Source organism: Enhydra lutris, unplaced genomic scaffold (assembly GCF_002288905.1).
Source record: "Enhydra lutris kenyoni isolate GAN:26980312 unplaced genomic scaffold, ASM228890v2 scaffoldscaffold20, whole genome shotgun sequence".
NCBI lineage: Eukaryota > Metazoa > Chordata > Mammalia > Carnivora > Mustelidae > Enhydra > Enhydra lutris.
The window spans coordinates 28,884,797-28,906,502 of NW_019154104.1; the positions used below are offsets into that span (position 1 = coordinate 28,884,797).

At 57.5% G+C, this 21,706-nt stretch overlaps 1 protein-coding gene across 1 annotated transcript in view; it reads left to right on the forward strand.

Annotated features, from left to right (window-relative positions):
• Positions 1-1,830: 1,830 nt before the first annotated feature.
• Positions 1,831-21,706, forward strand: part of LOC111148593 (HHIP like 1) — a 24,705-nt gene continuing 4,829 nt past the window's right edge. Inside the window, exons 1-7 of the mRNA XM_022505292.1 lie at positions 1,831-2,100; positions 7,707-8,353; positions 10,922-11,065; positions 13,192-13,520; positions 13,984-14,110; positions 16,751-16,896; positions 19,316-19,397. Of these exons, the coding sequence (XP_022361000.1) occupies positions 1,831-2,100; positions 7,707-8,353; positions 10,922-11,065; positions 13,192-13,520; positions 13,984-14,110; positions 16,751-16,896; positions 19,316-19,397 (1,745 nt within the window). The remainder of the gene's footprint in view (positions 2,101-7,706; positions 8,354-10,921; positions 11,066-13,191; positions 13,521-13,983; positions 14,111-16,750; positions 16,897-19,315; positions 19,398-21,706) is intronic.

Below are 21,706 nucleotides of genomic sequence, written 5' to 3' on the forward strand. Positions count from 1 at the left end.
TGTTGTCTTTGAGACTCCCTAAGACCCTGAGATCCTATGATTCCCTTAGATCAAGTGTGTAACCACTGTTACTACACTGGAGGACTGTTCGGTGGCGGTAAAGAGAGAGGAGAAATGTTCTATAACATTTCTTATGTCCTTGGGCTGTAACATTCACTAGTGTTTCTTAGTAAGCCTCCAAGTTTAGAGGGGGTTGGAGTTGGGAAAATGCCACCCCCCAGGGTGAATAAGGCTCTGGTACTGCCTTTTCCCCTGGAAAGCCAGTCTTTGATACCGAGAACTCTGAAGCTACAGTTCACAGGGGTAACTTGTCCTCTGCGGAGATTTCTGGAGGTCAAATCATGAACCTGTAGCCTCCTCCTTCGGACTGTGGCCCTCCCCCCAGGAGCCTCTCACTTGGCACTAGTCCGTACTCAGCCCCCAACGGTTCCCGAAAATGACCATTCAAGCCATCCTAGGAGTTTATAGCTTCCAAGACTTCGGCCGCAGGTGAGCAGATCTCGCTGTGACTCTCCAGGTCCCGGGAAGGCACTTGACTCTGAGACCTCTGTTCTCTGATGGGTCTGAGAAAAAGTCACCCATTTTCAGTTTGTTCAACTTTTTTCTTGTTGGAAAGACAGAAGCCACAGTGCGCAGCTCCTCAGGTGTCAGCAGAAACAGAGGGGCTTGGGCTCTCCTGGACAAGCTTGCTGTGTGAGGCTGGTGAGCTCTCCATGCTTCTGGGGCCTGTGCTCTTTCATCTGTATGGCGGGACCCCGTAACCCAGGCGGGTGATGTAGGGCAGAAGCAGGGGCAGGAGCTGCAGGACGGAGAGTGGGGTGCCCACCAGGGAGGTGTGTAGGAGTGTTTCGCAGAGGGGAGGCCCAGCAGGACCTGGCTGTAGGGAAATCTGCTGGCCCAGGCGGGGAGAAAGGGAAGAAGCCTGGGGTGGGGATCTGCCCCATCCTGCCTCCCCAACTCAGGTCTTGGTTTCACTTCTCCTATGAGTCCCGGGCAGCACCGCCTGCCCCTTACCCTGTCGCACCCCTATTTTTTTTTTTTTTTTAAGATTTTATTTATTTATTTGACAGGCAGGGATCACAAGCAGGCAGAGAGGCAGGCAGAGAGAGAGGAGGAAGCAGGCTCCCTGCTGAGCAGAAACCCGATGTGGGACTCGATTCCAGGACCCTGGGATCATGACCTGAGCCAAAGGCAGAGGCTTAACACACTGAGCCACCCAGGCACCCCACGCACTCCTATTTTTAAGTGATTCGGTGAGAATTCCCGGCCACTGGCTCCCTCGTGTCCCTCCCTGGCCCAGTCGGGGGCGGGACGGAGTCTCCGCACCTCCTGGGATAAATAGCGCCAGGGGCGTGGGCGGGCCGGGGGGTGGGGTGGGTCGGGGGTAGGGGGGTTGGGAAGCCGCCGCCTGGGCGGAACCGGGAAACCGTTTGCACCTGGGGCCGCTCGAGGCCAGGCCATCGCCATTGTATTAAGAAAGGCTCCCGGTCCTGGAGGTAGGGGCCACTGGAACAGCGGGAACCGAGCTGGCGCCGAGCGCCGAGTTCCACGCCGCGCCCCTCCTCCTTCAGCCTCGCCGGGGCGTCCCCCGACCAGGGATGGCCTCCCAGCTGGGCCGGTCCCCAACCTCGAGGCCCCTTCCCCGCCGCGGCGAGCGCCCCGGGAGGGTGCGGGCCGGCGCAGGGCCGGTGCCTCGGGCGCGGACGGCGGCTCCCGGGACGCGCGGGGCCGGGACGCCCGCCCCCCGCCGCCTCCTCCTCCTCCTCCTCCGCGGGCCCGGCCGGGTCGGGGCGGAGCGGGGCGGCGGCGGCGGCGGCGGCGGCGGCGGCAATGGCGGGCGGCCGGGCCGGGCCGGGGGCGCTGCTGGCCCTGCTGGCGCTGCGGGTGCTCGGGGCGGCGGCGCACCCGCAGTGCCTGGACTTCAGGCCGCCCTTCCGGCCGCCGCAGCCGCTGCGCTTCTGCGCGCAGTACTCGGCCTTCGGCTGCTGCACCCCCGAGCAGGACGCGGCGCTGGCCGGCCGCTTCGGAGCCCTGGCGGCGCGCGTGGACGCCGCCGAGTGGGCCGCGTGCGCCGGCTACGCGCTCGACCTGCTGTGCCAGGTGAGCGGGCGCGCGTCGGGGCCTCGGTGGCCGGGCGGGAGGGCTGCGGGGACAGCCCCCGCCGGGCGGCGATAGAGGGCGGGCGGCGGGCTTTGGACCCGCGGGCCCCGGGCGGGGTCATCCGCGCGGGGCGGGGAGCCGGACTTTGCCATTCATTAGTTTCGTGACTTAGGCCTTCTCCCGGCCTCAGTTTCCCCTTGGGAAGCAAGAGGGCCTGACACACCGATGTCATCGCTCCCTTGGAGTTTGGGGGTCCCCTCTGTTCCGGGATCTCCTGAAGTCAGCCCCTCAGTGTCCCGGCCTCCAGAAGCCCCGCCCTTATGGGAAGGCTTTGTCCCTCTCAGTGCTCCCCGCCACCCACTGCCCCAGGGGAGGCGGGAGCAGTCTGGTCCTGCGGGCAGCAGGGAGCGGGGTGATGTGCTAGACTTGGGTTTGTGGAGGGGTAGAGGGGACACTGCTCCCAGTGAGGGTCCCTCCCCTGCCCTGAGGACACCATCTCAGAGCCCCCGCCCCCTTCCTGGACCTACTAAGGGGTGCTCACACCCTGGGTGAGCCGGGCTTATGCCTCTGGCCCTTCCCGCCCCCACCGAGGTTCCTGCTATACCCTCTCTGGGAGCGCCCCCACCAGGCAGAGGGGCTCTCATCGTTTCTGACCACCTGAGTGACATCCCTTTGGTGTAACCTCTCTGTCCCATCCCCTCTGAGGGCAGAGCCCCTGCTTCCGCCCCACAGGACTGTGCTCTGGCTGTTCCTTTTCCTCCTGCATGGGTCTGATTCTGGAGTGACTGACCAGAATCCCTGGGGAAATGGAGTCGAGGCCGGAAAGCCCTTAGGCTGACCTTGGCCCACTGTCCAGGCAGTGAGACCTGGGTGGAAGGGTCTTACAGGGTAGCCTAGCTGACAGCCTGCCGCCAGCCGGGGGAAGGGCAGGAGGGCAGGCTGGGAGTCAGACTTACTGGGTTGATCCTGGTCCTGCTGCTTCCTGGCTCTGCGGCCCTGGGCAGGTCACCACGGCACATCATTGCATCATCTTTAAAATGGGGGCACTCCTAGCCGTCCCTCGGAGTTGCCACACAGACTAAAGGGCACATACTCAGGGCTCAGTGGAGGATTCTGGTAGGATTTCTCTAGTGCCTCTTTGGACTCCGCTGGCTTCTCAGCCCTAGGCAGGGACACAGTGGGGCCCAGAGGCTGATTCAGAGAAAGCCCAGAGAGACAGGAACTTGCTCAGTGGTCACACAGCTCAGGCATGGCTATGGTGGGCACTTGGCCCACACTTGGTGCCATGTGAGTGGGCCATCTGGGTCAGAAATAAGAGGGTTTGGGAGTGGATGAGGAAGGGAGCCCTGGGGAGCGCCAGAGTGCAAAGTCCCAGTGCTGGGCATCTCAGGGGAGCCAGAATGGTCTGGTCAAGCATCTGTCTCCCTCACTAGCCTGGGGGCGCCTTGGAACCCGGCCCTTCCCCACTGTGGTCATAAGCTGGTTCATGTAGCCGCACCACATTTGGGCACCTAGGCTAGGCTCAGCAGGGCAAATCAGGTGGGTGGGTCCTAAGAGGAGGAAGGGAAGGGTCAGTCCTTCTACACCCCCTACAGGAGGCTCCCCTGTTTCCTTGAGAATGTTCCCAGCAGGGCTTGGCCTTGGGCAATCAGTGGTGGAATGGCCACTAGCCCTTTACCCCAGGCGTCTCTGAGAGTGACCTCACGTCTGGAGTGAACTTGGACGGGAGTGGAGGTTGGATCACAGTTTCTCTGGCAGGGCATCAAGGGAGGGCAGGAGAGTGCTGGGGGGAGGCCCATGCTGCCTGTGAGCCAAGGCCCTGTCTGGATTCATCACCTCTTGATTTCCACCCTGGGAGGTGGCCACAGGCCTTATTTACAAGGTTCAGTCAATGTCAGCATTGAAGCATTCGCATCTGCCGTAGGGAGGCGGGATCCCATGGAAACATGCTCGCTCCCACAGTCCGCTCCAGAGTCTACCCCCATCAGGCCCCTGCAACTCCTTCAGGCCCCCGGAATGGCTCCTTAGCTGGAGGGCGACTGTCCCTCGTGGCCCCTTCAGACTCTTTCTGAGGGCTTCGCCCCTATCCAGCCAATGCCTGTGTCATCAAGAGGAGAAAAGGCAGCTTGGGACATATGGCCCCCAGGTTCGTATTGTGCACACCACGACCTTCCTGGATAACTGAGCTTGCCTCTCTGCGGAACCAGAAGTCATCCGAGTCTGGTTTCTGATGGAAATCTATGTGGAACATGCCCTGTAGGCACGTGTACTGGACCGACGTTTCCCCAGAGCCTGTTAGGACCTGGCCCTGTGCTGCGTCCTGGGCCCAGAGGCAGTTGGCAGGTCACAAGCCCGGCCTCAGAAGTCCCCTTGTTCAAGTCGGGAGGCAGACACACCGATCTTATCAGAACACATAAAAGCCTTCCCAAGAGTGACCGAACACTGTGGGGCATTGGGACAAAGGCTGTACTTTCCTTGGAAAAGTCAGGGAAGCCTTCCTGGAAGAGGAAACATTGAGAGTTCATCTAGTTTGAGCATTTACTGAACAACATATGCATCATCTCATTTATTCCTCCCAACAGCTATGAGGTTGGAATTCCTTTTGTTTTTTTTTTGTTTTTTTTTTAGATTTTATTTATTTATTTGACAGAGAGAGATCACAAGTAGATAGAGAGGCAGGCAGAGAGAGAGAGGGAAGCAGGCTCCCTGCTGAGCAGAGAGCCCGATGCGGGACTCGATCCCAGGACCCTGAGACCACGACCTGAGCCGAAGGCAGCAGCTCAACCCACTGAGCCACCCAGGCGCCCATGAGGTTGGAATTCCTTTCCCCTTTTACAGATGACGACGACACAGGCCCAGAGAGGTTAAGGAACTTGCCCAAGGTCACACAGGGAGTAGTAAACTCAGTCTGCAGTACACTCTAACTCCAAAGCCCTTCCCTTAATAACTCTCTCATATTGCCTGTTTTCTTGGAGCCCCACTGTGTGCTGGGACCCCTGCCCTGGGTGGTCTCATAGTCTGTGGGGCAGATAGACATACCAAGAGATAATCAAGTCCTAGGCAGGCAGACTGGCTGAGTCATCTCTCGCCATGGTGAAGTGCCAGCACAAGTGGAAAGTTCACCCCGCAAGCCACAGTTACATTCTGATGATGTTGTGTCTGAGGTACGGACAGAGAGCTGGGAGAGCATGCAATAGGGCCAGGGGTGGGAGTCCTGGGAGAGGGTGGGGGGAGTCAGAGAAGGCTCCTCAGTTAGGCCTGGAGTCATGAATAGGAGTTTGCCAGATGTGGAAATGGGAGAGGAGGAAATATCCTCCCAAGAGAACACTGTGTGCAAAGTCTCAGCCTTCCTAAGGAGCAGGTGTAGACGTTAGAAATTTTTGGGACTCAGGGCCGTGAGTCACGGATGTCACCAAGCCCACAGTGGCCGTTTCTGGGTGGCAGGCTGTTTGCTTCCGCACTGAATGGCCCAGGCGACTGAGCAGTGTGATGCTGTATCAGTTTTTCTTGGGGTTTCTCCTGCCTCTTCCACTGATCATCCTTGCCAGCAGCGATCATGACACTCCCCTGTCCTGTCCTGCTTTTGGATTGCTCGGGTCTCAGGACCACGTTTGCATTGTGTGTAAGTAAGAGTACACAGGCCACGAGTAAGGGCTTGCCAGGCCCAATGTTGGGTGCGTGGAGGCTCAAATTCCAGCGTGGCTGTCCCTGGAGGCCCTCTGTGCTCCCTCTCTAGCTCTGGGCTGGGCTTTGACCAGTGGAGGGCACTCAGACTGGCTTCTAGAAGTCTCTTCTAGTCCTGTCGTATCTCTGGGGCTGAGGACGGCGTCTGGCACATAGTCCGTGTCCGGTCAACACTTGCTAAAGGAACACTGCTGACTAATCTGGGGAGAGCAGCGGTCCGGGCGTCATGACGGCTGGGTGTGAGCCCTCGTGTGACCACTTCTTGGCACAGGGCCTTCCTAGAGCCTCAGTTCCTCATCTATAGAATGGGAGTCGCAGTGACCTTACCTTGCAAATATTAAGTGAGGCATGTGTGCATGCCGACCCTTCCTAGCCCCCCCAGAGCTGCTGGCCGGACATGTGGGAGGCTCCAGGGGGCTGTGAGGGAGATGGTACTGCGTAGCGACCTCGTCAGTAAAGGGTGACATGGGAAACGTGGTCTCCGCGTCTGGGCCCGGGACAGTGGCTGACTATCGCCAAGTGGCCCTCAGCCTCACAGTAGCACTAAGGTGCCGGGAGGACAAGGCCGTGGTGTGACCACAGTCGTTGAAAGGGGGGGCGTCACCCTTGGCCCAGGGCCTGAACACACACGCCAGAGGGCAGTCTGCCCCCTCCTGTCCCTGGAGGCCTCCTGCTGGAACCCAGCCTGGCCCCACCAGTAGAGGGGGAGCGTGGTTCCAAGAAGCCATCCCCACAGTGAATCAGGACCATCTGCTGGACAGGAAGGAGGGCAGAACACTTTATCCATTAGCTCCCTCCTCCCAGGGCTCAAAGTTTTGCCCCAGGAGGCATGAACGCTCCGTATTCCAGATCGTGCCCACATGGGTACTGAGTGGGGCCCCCAGTGTCTCATCAGTGGGGGAACCTTCAGCAGGGGCCAGGGAGGCCGAGGGCGGCTGCTCCATCTGCCCCCAGAGCAGAGGACAGCTCAAGACCCCACCTGAGATTTCTGAGCAAGGGAGGAAGAAAGGGCTGGGGCCAGGGTGGGGGGTGGGGACATGTGGGCCGGGGTGTTACCAGCTTGCCACAAGCCAGACTCCACAGTGCTAGGGAGGGCAGGGCTGATCCCAGACCAAATCCCTACCCCTCCACGCTGACCAAATGGCACTGAATGACACTGGGGGGGGCGGGGGGACTTGTGCCTCGGTCCCCCGTCTGCAGCACTCTTCCCTTCATGGGCCTTTGTGAAGGTTGAGTAACGGAGGTAGGAGCACCATTCACTGTCTAGGGCAGGTCAGGTAAGTTAGTACCCAGCACACGCCCTAAGCACTCACTCTGGCCCCGCTATGTGCTAGGCGCTGTGAGGTTCTGGGACACACAGTGACCAGACAGGCAAAACACCTGCCCTCGTAGGATTTAGGTTCCAAGGAAGATAGACAGTAAACACTCAGACACATTAATTTTTATTATGATACCGAGTCCTGGTAAGGTTTTTGGTTTGGGGTTTTTTGAGGGGGGGTTAAGCAGAGTCGGAGGCTAGGAGGTAGTTGGGGTGGGGGATGTGTGCTCTCCGAGGAGCTGTCCCTTGAGTGGGGAGTAAGTTATGTCGATATAGGGCTGGGGCATCGTATGTAAAACTGTCGCAGACCCTTTCTGGCGCCCGCCCAGTAGGGGCTCGAGGTCAGCTGCTGCTGCTAGCGGGAATAGTAACGGTTGTGGCTGCTCATGCCGACAGAAGCAATAAGGCAAGAGGAAGATGATAAGGGGACAGGAGGGTGAGAGTTGCAGCCAGTGAGGAGAATTCCCGTGTTGCTAGACAGATGGCGTTGTCCCCACTTTACAGGCCGGCAGCCTGAGGCTCTAGCAGGTGGGTACCCGGCCAGCGGTCATCCAGCTGGTATGCACCTGCCCACAGCATCCCGGGGATGGCCCTGTCCCTGCAGGAATGCTCGCCATACGCGGCCCACCTCTACGATGCTGAGGACCCGTCCACGCCCCTGCGCACCGTGCCCGGGCTCTGCGAGGACTACTGTCTGGACATGTGGCAGACGTGTCGGGGCCTGTTCCGCTACCTGTCGCCTGACCGAGAGCTCTGGGCCCTGGAGGGCAACCGGGCCAAGTTCTGCCGCTACCTGTCGCTGGACGACGTGGACTACTGCTTCCCCCACCTGCTGGTCAACGACAACCTCAACTCCAACCTGGGCCGCGTGGTGGCCGACGCCAAGGGCTGCCTGCAGCTGTGCCTGGAGGAGGTGGCCAACGGGCTGCGCAACCCCGTGGCCATGGTGCACGCACAGGACGGCACCCACCGCTTCTTCGTGGCCGAGCAGGTGGGGCTGGTGTGGGCCTACCTGCCCGACCGCTCGCGGCTGGAGAAGCCCTTCCTGAACATCAGCCGGGCGGTGCTCACCTCGCCCTGGGAGGGCGACGAGCGGGGCTTCCTGGGCATAGCCCTCCACCCCAGCTTCTGGCACAATGGCAAGCTCTACGTCTACTACTCAGTGGGGTTTGGCTTCGACGAGTGGATCCGCATCAGCGAGTTCCGGGTCTCCGCGGACGACATGAACACCGTGGACCACGGCTCGGAGAGGTGCTTTCCCTGGAGGGGCCCCGCCGGGTGGGGCAGGGCTGGGATTGGGCTGGCGGGCCCTGGTATGCACGGGGTGGGCCTGCACCCATCTTAAATCCTCCATCACACTCAGTGAGGGGGGCTGAGCCCGTGTTTTGGGCTCGGCACCCCAGGATCACGTCCAGATTTCTGGATCAGCCACTGCGGGTGGTTTGTTTCATTCGATTCTCTTAGCGCCTGATGAGGGTAGCAGTAGGCTCCCCATTTCCCAGGTGAGGAAGTGGAGGCTTGGAGAGGTGAAATGACCGGCCAGGCCACACAACTGGGAAGCTTCAGAGCTGGAATCCGGGTGTGTCTGTCTCCTGAACCGCACCTTCCACTTCTCCTCCCCCGGACCCTCTGCCCCCTACCCCAGCAGTTGTATTCAGCCCTCTCAACATGAGCACGCTCTCTGTGTATTATCTGTACCCCCCACTGTTTTCAAAACCACCCATGAAGGGCGTTTGCATCAGTCTGGGTCCAACGGGAAAATAAATCCAAGTAGTAGGTCAACAGGCAGGACTGGATACTGGGAATTAGCTCCTCAGGCATTAAAAATGAAAGAGCAACCTGGGGAGGAAGTAAGGTAAGCCTGAATTTCCCAACTGGAGGAAGCTGTCTCCACCTCTCGGGCTGGAGGGTCAAGGTGAGAAGGTGGGGTTGCTAGAACCCCAGAGCGGGGGGCACTCGGGGCAGCTGGAACCACAGTGGGTCTGGGCAGGGGCCAGGGAGGAAGTGCAGCTGCAGCCAAGGCTTGCCCAGCAGAGAGAGAGAGCACGCGATGGGGAGAAATACCCTGGGTTCTCCCTTCCTCCCACCTTCCAGTCTCCTGCCAGTGCCTTCCATTGGCTGTCCCTAGCTGCAGGCCAGCCAGCAAAGGAGCATGGGAAATGTAGTTTGCAGGATCTGAGTCTTTGACTTAGAGAGCAGGTAGGGGCCAAACAGGACTGATCTGAGGCAAAAAGGCAAATAGTGGCACATTGGAATTTAATAAAACTGTAAAATCTTGACACTGAAAGTATAAAAAGGAGAAGGAATCAAATAGGCTGGCTGGCATGAAGGCTAACGTAGGTCTTGTCATGCAGTGTTAATTTTGACTGTGAACATCCTGACAGCCAGAGTGAAAGGAGAAAGCATAATTCTCATTATCTGATACGAGACTATACAACCCGTTCTCCAAGAGATACCAAGTTATCACATGGCTCGCACCGAGAGACAAAGGGACAGAATGGATGTGCTTCATTGGTAACTTTTAAAAAAGGATTCCTGGTAAAAACAGAAGGTGGGACACACAGTATAGAGAGGAGTCTATTTCCGAGTGAGTGTTCAGTGAGGGTCCTCTGGGGACCTGTCAAGTACAAGCCTCGAACTTGACTCACACAGGGAGAGGTAGGGGCTCATGGAGGGGCTAAGACCAAGTGGTCACCCTTGCCCAAGTCAGCTGTCAGTCCTCGTTCCCAGGGCTGGGATCCTCATGGTAGGTGGATGTCTCACAGTCTGAGCTGTCCTTTCCAGGGAGGACTTGGTGTCTGGGGCTCTGTTTCACCCCCCAAGTGATGTGGATTGGCCTCGATGGAAAGTTTTCCAGTCTTGGTTCTGGAGCCCTTAAGTCGTGGGTTCAAGTTACTTGACCTTCCTGTGCCTTGGTTTTTCTTCTCTGTATTAATAAGAGATTAGTTAAGTCAGTGATCTATCCTGGAAAACCTAAGCAAACAGGGATTTGGCTACAAAGGAATTGGGAGGATCTGGAGAAGGAAAAGGGGAAGGTCAAAGTTACCTGAAGATTAGTAATTGCAAGAACCCGGGGGAACAGAACAGAAAAGGTCTTTGTGTTGCTAAGTTTGCTGCTCCTGGTACCAAGATGTCTGGGTGGAACCCAAGAGTCCCCCTTTGCAAGCCACTGTTCCCATTCCTGCAACCACCACTTCTGGAGACAGTGCCAGAAGCCAGCAAAGTGTGACTTCTCCTGTCTTCTTGCCCTTCCACTCTCCACTGGAACCCTAACCAGAAGCCAGCTGGCTGGCCATGTAGCAGAAGGCCATGGCAGTAAAGGAGATCCCTAAGGGGTTGAGTGTGTAACTGAGCACAACTCACCCCGTGCAGCCCACCTCCTTAGAAATTACAGTACACAACGAATGACAGGTGTGTGTAGAAAGTGCTCATCTTATGTGGCTGGTAGGCAGGTAGCTATGATTAAGAAGAAACCTTTTGTGCCAGTGACTTGGGCACTGGGGAGGTAGAAGTGGGGAACAGTAGGCAGAACTGAGTTCTAGTCCCAGCCCTGCTACCTATGGGCTGTGTGACCTTGGACAAGTTGCTCAACCTCTCTGAGCCTCTGGTTCCTCCTTAGCACAATGGAGTGAATTATCCCTGCCCAGCCTACTAGACCCTTACAAAAATCCCCTGCTACAAAATATATGAAAAGTCTTTTCAACGGCAAAATGGCATCCAAGAGAGAGGTTTTATTGGTGTGATCTTGTTTTGTGTTTTTGGCTGAGGTTGGTGTTTTTTTGTTTGTTTGTTTGGTGGGGGTGGCCTGTCTTCTTTTAGGATAATCCTGGAGATCAAAGAACCAGCCTCGAACCACAACGGGGGCCAGCTGCTGTTCGGGGACGATGGGTACCTCTACATCTTTACTGGTGACGGCGGGATGGCCGGAGACCCCTTTGGGAAGTTCGGGAATGCCCAAAACAAGTATGTTCTGCTTTTGGCTGGCCAGTGGGTTGGTTTATATACTCTTCTGCAGGGGGACTTCCTTCCTCAACCACGCAGCATAGGGCAGTAAGTAGAAAGGGCTTGGGGTCCCAGCTCAGTCTGCAGCTAGCCAGTGGGGAACCCCCATCAAGTCACTTCCACTCATCAGTTAGAGGGAAGAATATAATCTCCAGGGGGAGGCTTGTCATGAGCAGTAAAGGTGATCGTGTTTGTGAGGGGCAGGCATAGAACCCACTTGTCACGGATGCCTGATAAGGGACATCAGAGAGCCTCTGGGAAGTCAGCCCAGCCCTGCTCGAATCAGAGGAAGGAAAGGGAGCCTTCCCAGACCAAATGGGGAGTGTGAGCTGGTCAGAGCAGGGCTATATGGGAAACTGAGGCACAGGCTTGCTGTTGTACTTCTTGGCTTGAGCAGACGGCCTGCTGGTCTCCTCCTCCACACACACACACACACACACACACACACACACACACACACGCTGTCGATGAGGATATCTAGGGCAGCCTCTTCCATTCTCTTAGCAAAAATGACAAAACCTTCCTTAGCCCAGAAAGTAAAAATAGCGAGGGTGCTGTTGATTACAGTAATTAAAGTGTTCGCAGTCCGTGACGTGCGCTTTCATACGTGACAGTGTAAGAATCCCTGCAGCCTTCTCATGTTTGGGATGTGTTTAGCGATGTAGTGGGGAAAATAGAAATTAAGGATTTGGGGATAATTGGACGGAACTTAAAACATTATTTTGCTGCTATGAGTTTTGCCCACTTGCATTATGAAGCTGGCTGTGCGGCGTGGGGGCTCAGGGTGGGATCGGAAGCTTCATGCCCAGCGGGCCGGAGTGCATCGGGGGGCTCCTCAGAGCAAGTCATAAGAGACCACAAATGGGGGATTAACCATGGGGGATTCCTGGGTGGGAGCCTCTTCCAGGGTTAAAGAAGGCACTGCTGAGATGTCTGATGGTGAGCCAGAGGCTTGGGTGTGGACACTGGGCTGGAATGAGGGTACACAGCAATGCACACTGCTCAGTCCTGCCGGAAAAGCAGTGGGGCAGGGCGGGGATGGGGGGGGCACTAGAGTGCTCACAGCGAAGACAAGAGCCTGGTGATAAGGAGGTGCTCTAGAGAGCTCTCCTCCCTCTTGGGGCCCCAGAAACTGATGTTGCCTGGTGCCATGGAAGTGGCCCAACCAGCCCAGAGCTGCATGGGGGAGTGGCAAGTTGTCCCCCTCTGCAGCCTGGGTGGCCTCATCTCTGAGGTAGGGGTGGTGGGTGTGGCATGCGGGGTGAAGGGCTGCTGAGGCCTGTCTGTCTGTCTGACATGGGGTCGTTCTGCCCCCTCATGTCCTCGATGGTGAGAGAGAAAGTAAGGACCCCAGCCTCCCATTTCCTGCTGAGATCTGGAGCATTTTCTCTCCCTGTCCCTGAGCCCTGCCCTGTACTTCTGCACTTGACTTCGATTACAGCCATTCACTCACCAAACACTGAATGAGCCCCTTTCACATTCAGGTCACTGTCTTGAATGTTGGAAGAAAACTGTACATCTGAGTCTTGGGGGAGTGTTTTCACTCCCTGGGACAACCCTGTAAGAAGACAGGAGGGAAAGGGAGCACGCTAACATGGCAGCGAGGAGACAGGCATGGGGAAGTTGGAAAGAGTGTTGTGGCCACGAGCCTGGGTTTCTGTGGTCCCGCTGTGTGCGCCGGATCCCAGCCCACTCTTTACTAGCCGTGTGACAACAGGGCACGTTATGTGACCTTTCTGAGCTCAGCTGCCCCATCTCTAAGAGGGCATCACAGTGGTACCCACTGACCTAAAAGGTTGGTGGTGAGGATGAGATGGGACAGTAGAGGGTAAGTATGTCCAACGCTTCCCGCTGCTTGGCACATGAGACGGTGCCCCAGAAATGCTGAATGAATGAATGAATGCATGCATGAATGCGGGTACCCAGCTGGTAAGCAGCTAGGGAGGACTTGAACCAGGGTCTCTGGCACCACAGCCTAGGCTGGCCTTGACCTGGCCCAGCACCTTCCGTGGGCTGCCCCCGGTGCCGTGGGGTGAACCCTGGCGCTGGCTGAGCCCGAGCTGCGCCTTGTCCCCCCTGGCCCGCAGGTCGGCGCTGCTGGGCAAGGTGCTGCGTATAGACGTGGACCACAACGAGCGCGGCCCCCTCTACCGCATCCCGCGCGACAACCCGTTCGTGGGCGACCCCGCCGCGCGGCCCGAGGTCTACGCCCTGGGCGTGCGCAACATGTGGCGCTGCTCGTTCGATCGCGGCGACCCCGCGACAGGCGCGGGCCGTGGGCGCCTCTTCTGCGGAGACGTGGGCCAGAACAAGTTCGAGGAGGTGGACCTGGTGGAGCGCGGCGGCAACTACGGCTGGCGCGCCCGCGAAGGCTTCGAGTGTTACGACCGCAAGCTCTGCGCCAACGCCTCCCTCGGTGACCGCGCCCCCGGGGGCCCACCTCCCCGGCTCTGCATCCCCCCCCTCCCATGGCTGTGCTCAGCGCCTCCCTTGTGCCCCTTGCGCCCTCGTGGCGCATCGAGACCGCCCCGCGCCCCTGGAGACGCTCATACCCCATGCCATGGGGTGTGCGCCAGTGCCTGCCTTGGGACCTGGTGCGCCCCCATCCTGGATCTCCCCTCGCCTCTCCCTGCCTCCCCAGCGCTGCGGGGCTGCTCCTGGCTCTCCCTACCCACCCCATCCCTGCAAACCCATGTTCTCTCTTCCCCACCCTACCCAAGCCCTAAGCACCTTCCTCCTTCCTGACTCCATGTACCCCAGCTCCAGCCCTCCCAGTGACCTCACCTCCTCTTGTCCCTCTAGACTCAGACCACCTACCAAGCTCATTGTGGGGGAGGGGCTGCCCCGCAAGCTCATCCCAGCTTCTCCCCTCTCTGCAGATGACATCCTGCCGATTTTCGCCTATCCGCACAAACTGGGCAAGTCTGTCACGGGAGGCTATGTGTACCGGGGCTGTGAGTACCCCAACCTGAACGGCCTCTACATTTTCGGCGATTTTATGAGTGGGTAAGTGGCTCGTGGGCTCCGGGGCCAAGCAGCTTCTGCAGCTGGCTTGCTATACAAAGCAGGGTACAGGTGCGCTGTGTGCGCCCGCAGGGGGCACGTGGTCGCTGCCCTCTGACCGGGACCTCCGAGCGGGAGCCAAGCAGGTCTCCTCCTCTGGGAGGAAGTCGGGAGTCACATCTCAGGAAGCAGCCTAACCCGCCCCCTGTCTCCGGATAGTCTTCCCGAGCCTTGCTGGCTGCCTCAAGCAGCGCCATGAAGGCTCGACTCCCAACCACAGACGGGATGCTTGTTGACGTGCAGACCCCTTGGTCTTCCCCTCCCACCGGACAGCCATGGGTTCCAAGCCTGACAGCAGTGCTGGGGGGCAGGGAGGGCAGAGGTGGAAGGTGGGGGCAACAGGAACAACTTCCTCAACAGACTCTGGGCCACCTGGTTTCCCCAGAAGCCAGGACCTGCCTCTCATTTCACGGATTGACTGGGTTTCTGGGGAGAATTCCTCTAGAAGAGTCTGGAGAGGTCATTCTGCTGGGGAGGGGGAGCTAGGGCTCCAGCCAGGGGCTGACTGTGGGGGTCCCTGGTGCCTTGCTGAGCCAGCCAGGTGCTCCAAGTAAAGATTTTTTTTTCCCTTCCTCCCTCCCTCTCTCCCTTCCTTCCTTCCTTCCTTCCTTCCTTGTTCCTTTCTTTCTTTTTAAGTTCATGGGGTGCCCGACTGGCTCAGTCAGTAGAGTATGTGACTTTTGATCTGGGTCATAAGTTCAAACCTCAGGTTGGGGGTAGAGATGACTTAAAAATAAAATCTTAAAAAAAAAATGTATCTGAGATTGCTGCGTCTGATCCTGGCCCACTTAGTGGCTGTGTGACCTTGAGTCAGTTACATCACCTCTCTGTGCTTCCGTGTCCTCATCTGTAAAAGGGAGATGATAACAGTACTTGCTTCCTAGGGTTGGAGGACTGAGTCAGTTAAGACACATACACCACTTGGAATCTAGTTTGCGCTCAGTATCTGGTGGCTCATAGTTATTCCTACCTGGGGTGCCCGGCTGGCTCAGGTGGTAGAGCAGGAGACCCTTCATCTCAGGGTTGTGAGTTCAAGCCCCACACTGGGCGTGGAGCCTACTCAAAGAAAAAGCAAAATTTAAAAAAAAAATTATTCCCACCCTAGCCTCTCCACATGAGGACACCTGAACAGGGTTCCCCAGGAGTAAAAACAAGGAGATATGGAAGCTCGAGGCTAGCCAGATAATTCCCATCTCTTGCAGGCTGCTGGTGTGAGATTGGTTTGTGGCCTCCACATGGCCAGCTGGGGCCGAGGGAGAAGCCTGACCTGAGCCTCTGGGTGCTGGGGCCTCTTCCCTTAGGGCCTCTCCCGCTCAGCTTTTCCATCTGGAAATGGGTCTAGATGAAGTCTCTCTCTCTCTCTCTCTCTCTCTCTCTCTCTCTCTTTTTTTATTTATTCATTTGACAGAGAGCACACAAGTAGGGGGAGTGGCAAGCAGAGGGAGGAGGAGAAGCAGACTCCCCACCGAGCAGGGATCCTGATGCGGGCTTTGATCTTGGGACCCCTGGGATCACAACCTGAGCCAAAGGCAGATGCTTAACTGACTGAGCCACCCAGGAGCCCTCTTTTATTTTTATTTTTTCTTAAGATTTTATTTTTTTAAGTAATCTCTACATCCAATATGAGGCTTGAACTCACAAGATCAAGAGTCACATGTTCCACTCACTGAGCCAGCCGGGTGCCCCAAAGCCTCTCTTTCTGTGCCTGATTCTCTTTCCCCCTCCTGCTGTCCCCCAGGAGCGCTGAAGCCTCCTGACCACAGAGATTCAACTAATCTTGCTAGCTTTTCCCAAGCCCTTCTGCTGGGTCCGGCTTTGTGCCACAGTCAGGGCAACAGAGCTGAAAGCACCTTGCGCCCAAGTCAGGGAGACAGACCCATGCTTGATCCATTCCAGTCCAGCCTCAGAGAGCTTGTGCTCGGTGTTGGGGGCGCCTAGTGCAGGGGCAGTCAGGAGGGCTTCCCAGAGGAGGGTATGTCCAAGCAGGGTCCGGTGACTGACGGGAGAAGAAGGGAATTAAGGGCAAGATGGGCATATTCTGAAGATGCCCGAGCTCAATCTCATGCGGGAGTGGAGGCTGCTCCAGAGTCTGCCCGGACTTCTGGTCACCAGCCCTGGAGAATTCCTCGGCTCCTGACCACCTCCCATGGGTCAGCAGCTGGGGCTGAGCTGACCGAGTAGGGGACAAGCTGGTCACCTTCCCCCGCCCTTCTCTGGTGCAGAGGAGGTACCCGGGAAAGGCTGCGGGCTGGGCCAGCTTTATGAGAGCAGCAGATCCTGACCATTAGACTACGGGGCAGTGTTGAGAGCCCACCCTGTGGGTTGCCGCCTGTGCGTTTGCCAGGACCCCGTGTTCCGAAGGGTCCGCACTTGGTTTCATGTTCAGCTCTCACTGCCTTGAAATCCTTAGTACTTTTGGAACAAGGGGCCCTGCACGCTTACTTTACACACAGGATCCTACAAATGCTGTAGGGTCCTGGTTCATGAATAATACATGAGTGAGTGGGTGCATGGATGGACTGTGGGTGGGGCTCCCCTGGGCACCCTGCCAGGCATGACCACGCAGCTCCTGCTTCTTTGCAGTCGTCTGATGTCCCTCCGAGAGAACGTGGAGACAGGCCAGTGGCGGTACAGCGAGATCTGCATGGGTCGAGGCCAGACCTGTGCGTTCCCGGGCCTCATTAACAACTACTACCCTTATATCATCTCCTTTGCTGAGGATGAGGCTGGTGAGCACTCCTGAGGCCCCAAGGCCTCTCGTTCCGGGCCACATGCCTGGGACTGTTCCCCTGCCCCGTGGGTCCTCTGACCTGGGTGGAATCCCAAGATGGAGTCTCAGGCCTTCTGGCCGGGAAGCAAGTGGGCAGCAGCCCGAGACCTCGCTTGGGTGTCGGTCCTCACCAGCCTGGGCTTCTGTCTCCTCATCTGGAAGGTGGGAGCACAGTCCCCACCCCCACTTCCTGCAGACCTGCTTCTGGGCTGTGGAGTGAGCAGACCAGGAAGGGGTGGAAATGCAGGCTGGTGGGGGAAGAGTGTGTCCCAGACCTTTACTACCCTGGGCGCCTGATGGCCAAGAAATCTGGCCTATAAAATTAAGCCACATGATCTTCAGAAAGGGGGTAGACACCACCTTCTTATTAGTGGGTTCCCATTCAGGCTCTTGTATTTTCGATGCAAGGAACAGGGAGGGAGGAGAGAAGATGAAGGGCCGTGGAGACTGGATCCTGCTCCAGCCCCTGCCTTTGTCCTTGGCCCCGATTGTCCCTGGACAAAAGCCGAGGGGCCCCCAGTGGGGCCTGGGGGATGTTTGGCAGGGTTGCTAGGCAACGCCCACCCAGGGGCCTTTGGAGGGGTATCCCCTGCAGGGCCCAGTGCCCAGAGCCCCCAGGCCTAAGTCTGGGAAACCTTTGTTGGATGACACCCATCACAATCTAAATTTTCAAAAGGGCAGCCCCAGCCCCCACTGCCCTCCCAAGCCCACTGGGCTTTGAAAGCCCTTTCTTTCGGTCAATAGGGGGTTAATGTGTTTTGGAAGGAGGTGCCCCAGGGGCAGGGCCTGGAAAGTGCAGTTCCCAAGGGGCCCTTGTTCAGCCCTCTGAATGACATCAAGTAACCTTAGCCAGGAGGAGCCTCCTCGAAATCGGCCCAGGGACAGCACATGGCCCAGGGACAGCGTGCTAGTGAGCTTGGGCAGGCAGCCCCTGGAAGGCACAGAGCCCTGGGGTCCAACACAAACAAACCTCCCCCAGCCACCGGCTCTGGCTCTCCAGTTGTTCTTCTGACACTTGCAAACTGCAAAACAAGGACCTCTGCTGGCCCGCTGACCTCCGGGGACAGTCTACACCGCAGAGAAGAGGATGGTGTGGCCTGGGTAGGGCTGGGTAGTGCTGGGTGGGGGACGGGGAGGCTCCCTGCCTGTGCATGGCGTTGGGGGCCATTGTTCCCAGCAGACGAGACTGACGGGCCAAGGAGTGGGCCTGGTGTAAGCCTGTCACTTTACGGAGGTGGGGCTGGGGGTACCGCACTGGACCTGCCGCCCAGAGGCCTCCCAGAGCAGGGCCCTAAGCTTCAGCTTGGTCAGCCAAAGGCAGGCCCTGGAGAAGGGCGTTCCAGGCTGAGGTAGCAGCCCATGCGGGAGTCTTGGGTCACTCCACAGGGCTGGAGAGTAGGTGTGAGGGCTGCACAGCCCAGGAGGGGACAGTGGCTCCCGGAGGCTTCTCTCCAGAAAGAGGCCCAGAGAGGGAAGTGACAGCCCAAGACTGCATAGCAAATTCATGCCTGTGTCTCTGGGTTCTCCAGCAGGGGCTGTCTTGCTGGGGTATGTTTGCATCCCCTTGGAGACCTATTAACCGCCCCCAGCCCCCCACCAAAGCAGGGCTGGTGCTCCCAGAGGGGAGTCAGAGGTCACTGAGCACTCAGCACCCTGCCCTCCCTGGGCCCCTGCTCCCACCGCAGCTGGGTCTACCCCAGTTACCCAAGTCGGCCCGCCAACTGTCTTTGCCTTTCCTGAGATCCCTGGGTTTCCCGGGCCTTGACTCTCTGGCCCCACCCCCAGGCAGCCCTCCTTGACTGCATCCATCCCCACAAAGATGCCTTCCTCCGAGTTCGCAGCTCTCTGCTTGTCTTAGGCTCTCCTCAGGGACGGCCCCGTCTTTGTGAGAACTCTTCACTGTCTTGCAGAGAAAGAGGTGTTAGCATGGCTGAGCCATCACATCACGCATGGGCTGTGTCTGGGCCTCCAGCCCCCATGCGTCCTGCATGGGTGGGCTCGGGGGCAGCAGGCCTTCCTGAGTTCCAGGAACAGCGGTTGCTGGGGAGCTGGACTGTGGACCCTCACTCGTGCCCAGAGGGGTGTGCACCGGGCATGAGGCCAGACAGAGACGAGGGTGGGGCTGGGTCTCCAGGAGGAGGCAAGAACATGGCTAGGTCCAGGCAGAGCAGCCGGCAGCTGGGGACACTGTTGCCTTTCTCAGCTTCTGGTTTCAGCTCTGGGCACTGAAGGGCTTCGCAGACCTCCTTGAGGTTGGGGTCCCTTTCCAGAGGCTGAGGGGAGCTGGCCAGGACGGGTAAGGAGGGCAGGGGACAGGGTCCTGGCCGGGACCATATTCCAAGTAGTGTTCTCACTCCTTGCCTGGTTTCTTGTCCAAGGGGAGCTGTACTTCATGTCGACAGGTGTGCCGAGTGCCACAGCGGCCCGTGGGGTTGTCTACAAGGTGATCGACCCTTCCAGGTGAGCCCCGTCCACCGCACTGCCTGGGCTCCTGCTGTCTGCCAGCACCCCTCGCCTCCATTGCCCTGGTTTCCTCTCCACCACCCCCTATAGGAACCCATAGCCCCATTTTTCAGAAGGGAAAACTGAGACCCAGAGTAGGGTAGTGACCGGCCAGGCCCATAGTGCTGGTGAGGGGCAGACCCAGGGCTCAAACCTGGATCTACTGCCTCAAATCTAGCTCTACTCGTGGTAGGGGGTTGCCGAGAATGCTGCCTGGGCCAGATAATCACGGGTTTGACCTCACTTTCTGGCCTGCTGTCCACCCGACCCCATCGTTTCTCCTCTCTGACTCACCCCTCACCCCTCATTTCCTGGGCCACCCCACCCCTTGCACCACCTCCCCGAGCCCCCGACTTGCCTCTGAGACACCTTGATCTCCGCCTGTCCCCCCCATGAGGCTGCCCCCCCCCCCCCCCGCAGCCCCACCTCTGCCTGGGCAAACCAACCCACCGGCTCCGGTCTAGAACATGCTGGGGCTTCCAGAACACCTCCCTGGCCCCCCCAGTGCCCGTCTCCATCTGCTCTGCTTCTATGTAGAGCCGCTAATTCAGTGCCAGGCAGTGCTCTGACTCCTTCCTTGTAAAACTCCTTGCCGTTTCAGCCACTTCGTTTACAGAGGTGAAAATCCTATAAAAGTGGGCACCCCCTCCCAGCCAGAGCCAGAGCTGGACTCGGGACAGGCAGCTGGTTCCAGAGCCCTGCTCTGACCCCATGACTGTGTGAACCTATCCCTTCAGCCTTAGGCCTCACTGCCTCGGAGGGGCCTTTCCATCCCGGCCTTGTCTGGTGCTCCCCGTGGCTCTCACCACTCAGAACCATAATCTGTAATCTTCCACCCGTTCAGAGGCAGTGCTGGCCCTGGGCCTGGTCGGGAGCACAGAGCAGAGACACAGGCATGTTTAACCAATGAATGGGTGATTGGGTTTCTCAGTCCTTCTCAGCCCTTTGAGTTTTGCTTCTCAGCTGGGTTCCCACCACTTCGCGCCCCCATTCAGCACCTGGGCGAGCTGCCCCATGTGGGCACATCTGCACCCACCCCCAGCACAAAGCCCCCCGCCCCCGCCAGGGCCCTCAAAGAATCCACTTACATCCAGCATCCAGCAGCACCCCCGACGTGCACAGTGACCCTAAGCTCTGAAACATCCTGGGTTTGGAAAAATCCTGAAACGCCACCACACTTCCAAAAAATCGTTTTAAAAAATTAGAATAGGTTTAGACTGATGGACAATTTGCAAAGATAGTTCAGAGCTTCCCATGTATCCCTCGCCAATGTCCTCTGCCATTAGCATCTTGGAAGTCATGGTACGCTAGTCGCAGTTAATGGACCGATGTTGCCACATTTCTATTAATTACAGGATTTCTCTAGTTTTCCCTACTGTCCTTTTTCTGTTCTAGGATCCTCTCTAGAATCTCATATTTCTTGGTCATAACATTTTTTTAGCTTCCTCTGGTCTGTGACAGCTTCTCAGACATTCCTTGTTGACCACACTTTTTTTTTTTTAACACAAATCTATTCATTATTGACATCATTATTTATCAAGAAACACATAAGGACTTCCTCCTTTCATCCCTCCTTCCCATGTCCCCCCGGTCCCCTCTGGCTTTATCTGCTAGCACCTGTGGGATTTATGGCAATGTGGAGGACCACATGCAAACTTGGCATTTTTCTTTGTTCGTTTTCCCTATTTTGTATAAACGTTTCCACGTTGCATCATCACTCGAAAGCATCATCTTGAATGGCTGTGTAATTGGTTGGTGAGTCACTGGGCCACAATGACCTTACCCGTTCCTGGGACATTAAGCTTATTTCCCAGTTTTATTTTTAAAGAGTGCTTCTCTAAGGAAATATCACATATATGGAGCATGTAATTTATGCCAGAGGCTGCCTTTGACCCACCCTCTCCTTTTGCCACGAGGCACCTTTCTTTTGCTGTTGGCTCATTCCCCCCATGCAATTGAAGGGGAGTTCTCCGGGCTCAAGGGAGCCAGAAACAAACTAGACTCCTTCCCTTCCCTCCCTCCCTCCCTCCCTCCCTCCCTCCTCTCTTTTGTGTTTCTCTTTTGGAATGCATGTCTTTCTTTGCACCCACAACATCCTGCAAAGAGGCTGCAGATGAACACAGGGAAGGAAGAACTGGGGAGTGGGCAGTGGGCGAGTAGGGTGTGGGCATCCCTCATTGCCCAGACAAAACCACGGTAGCATTTAGGGGTGCATCTCCTACCTTTTCCCTAACAGAGATTTTTTTTTTTTTTTTTTTTTTTTTTTT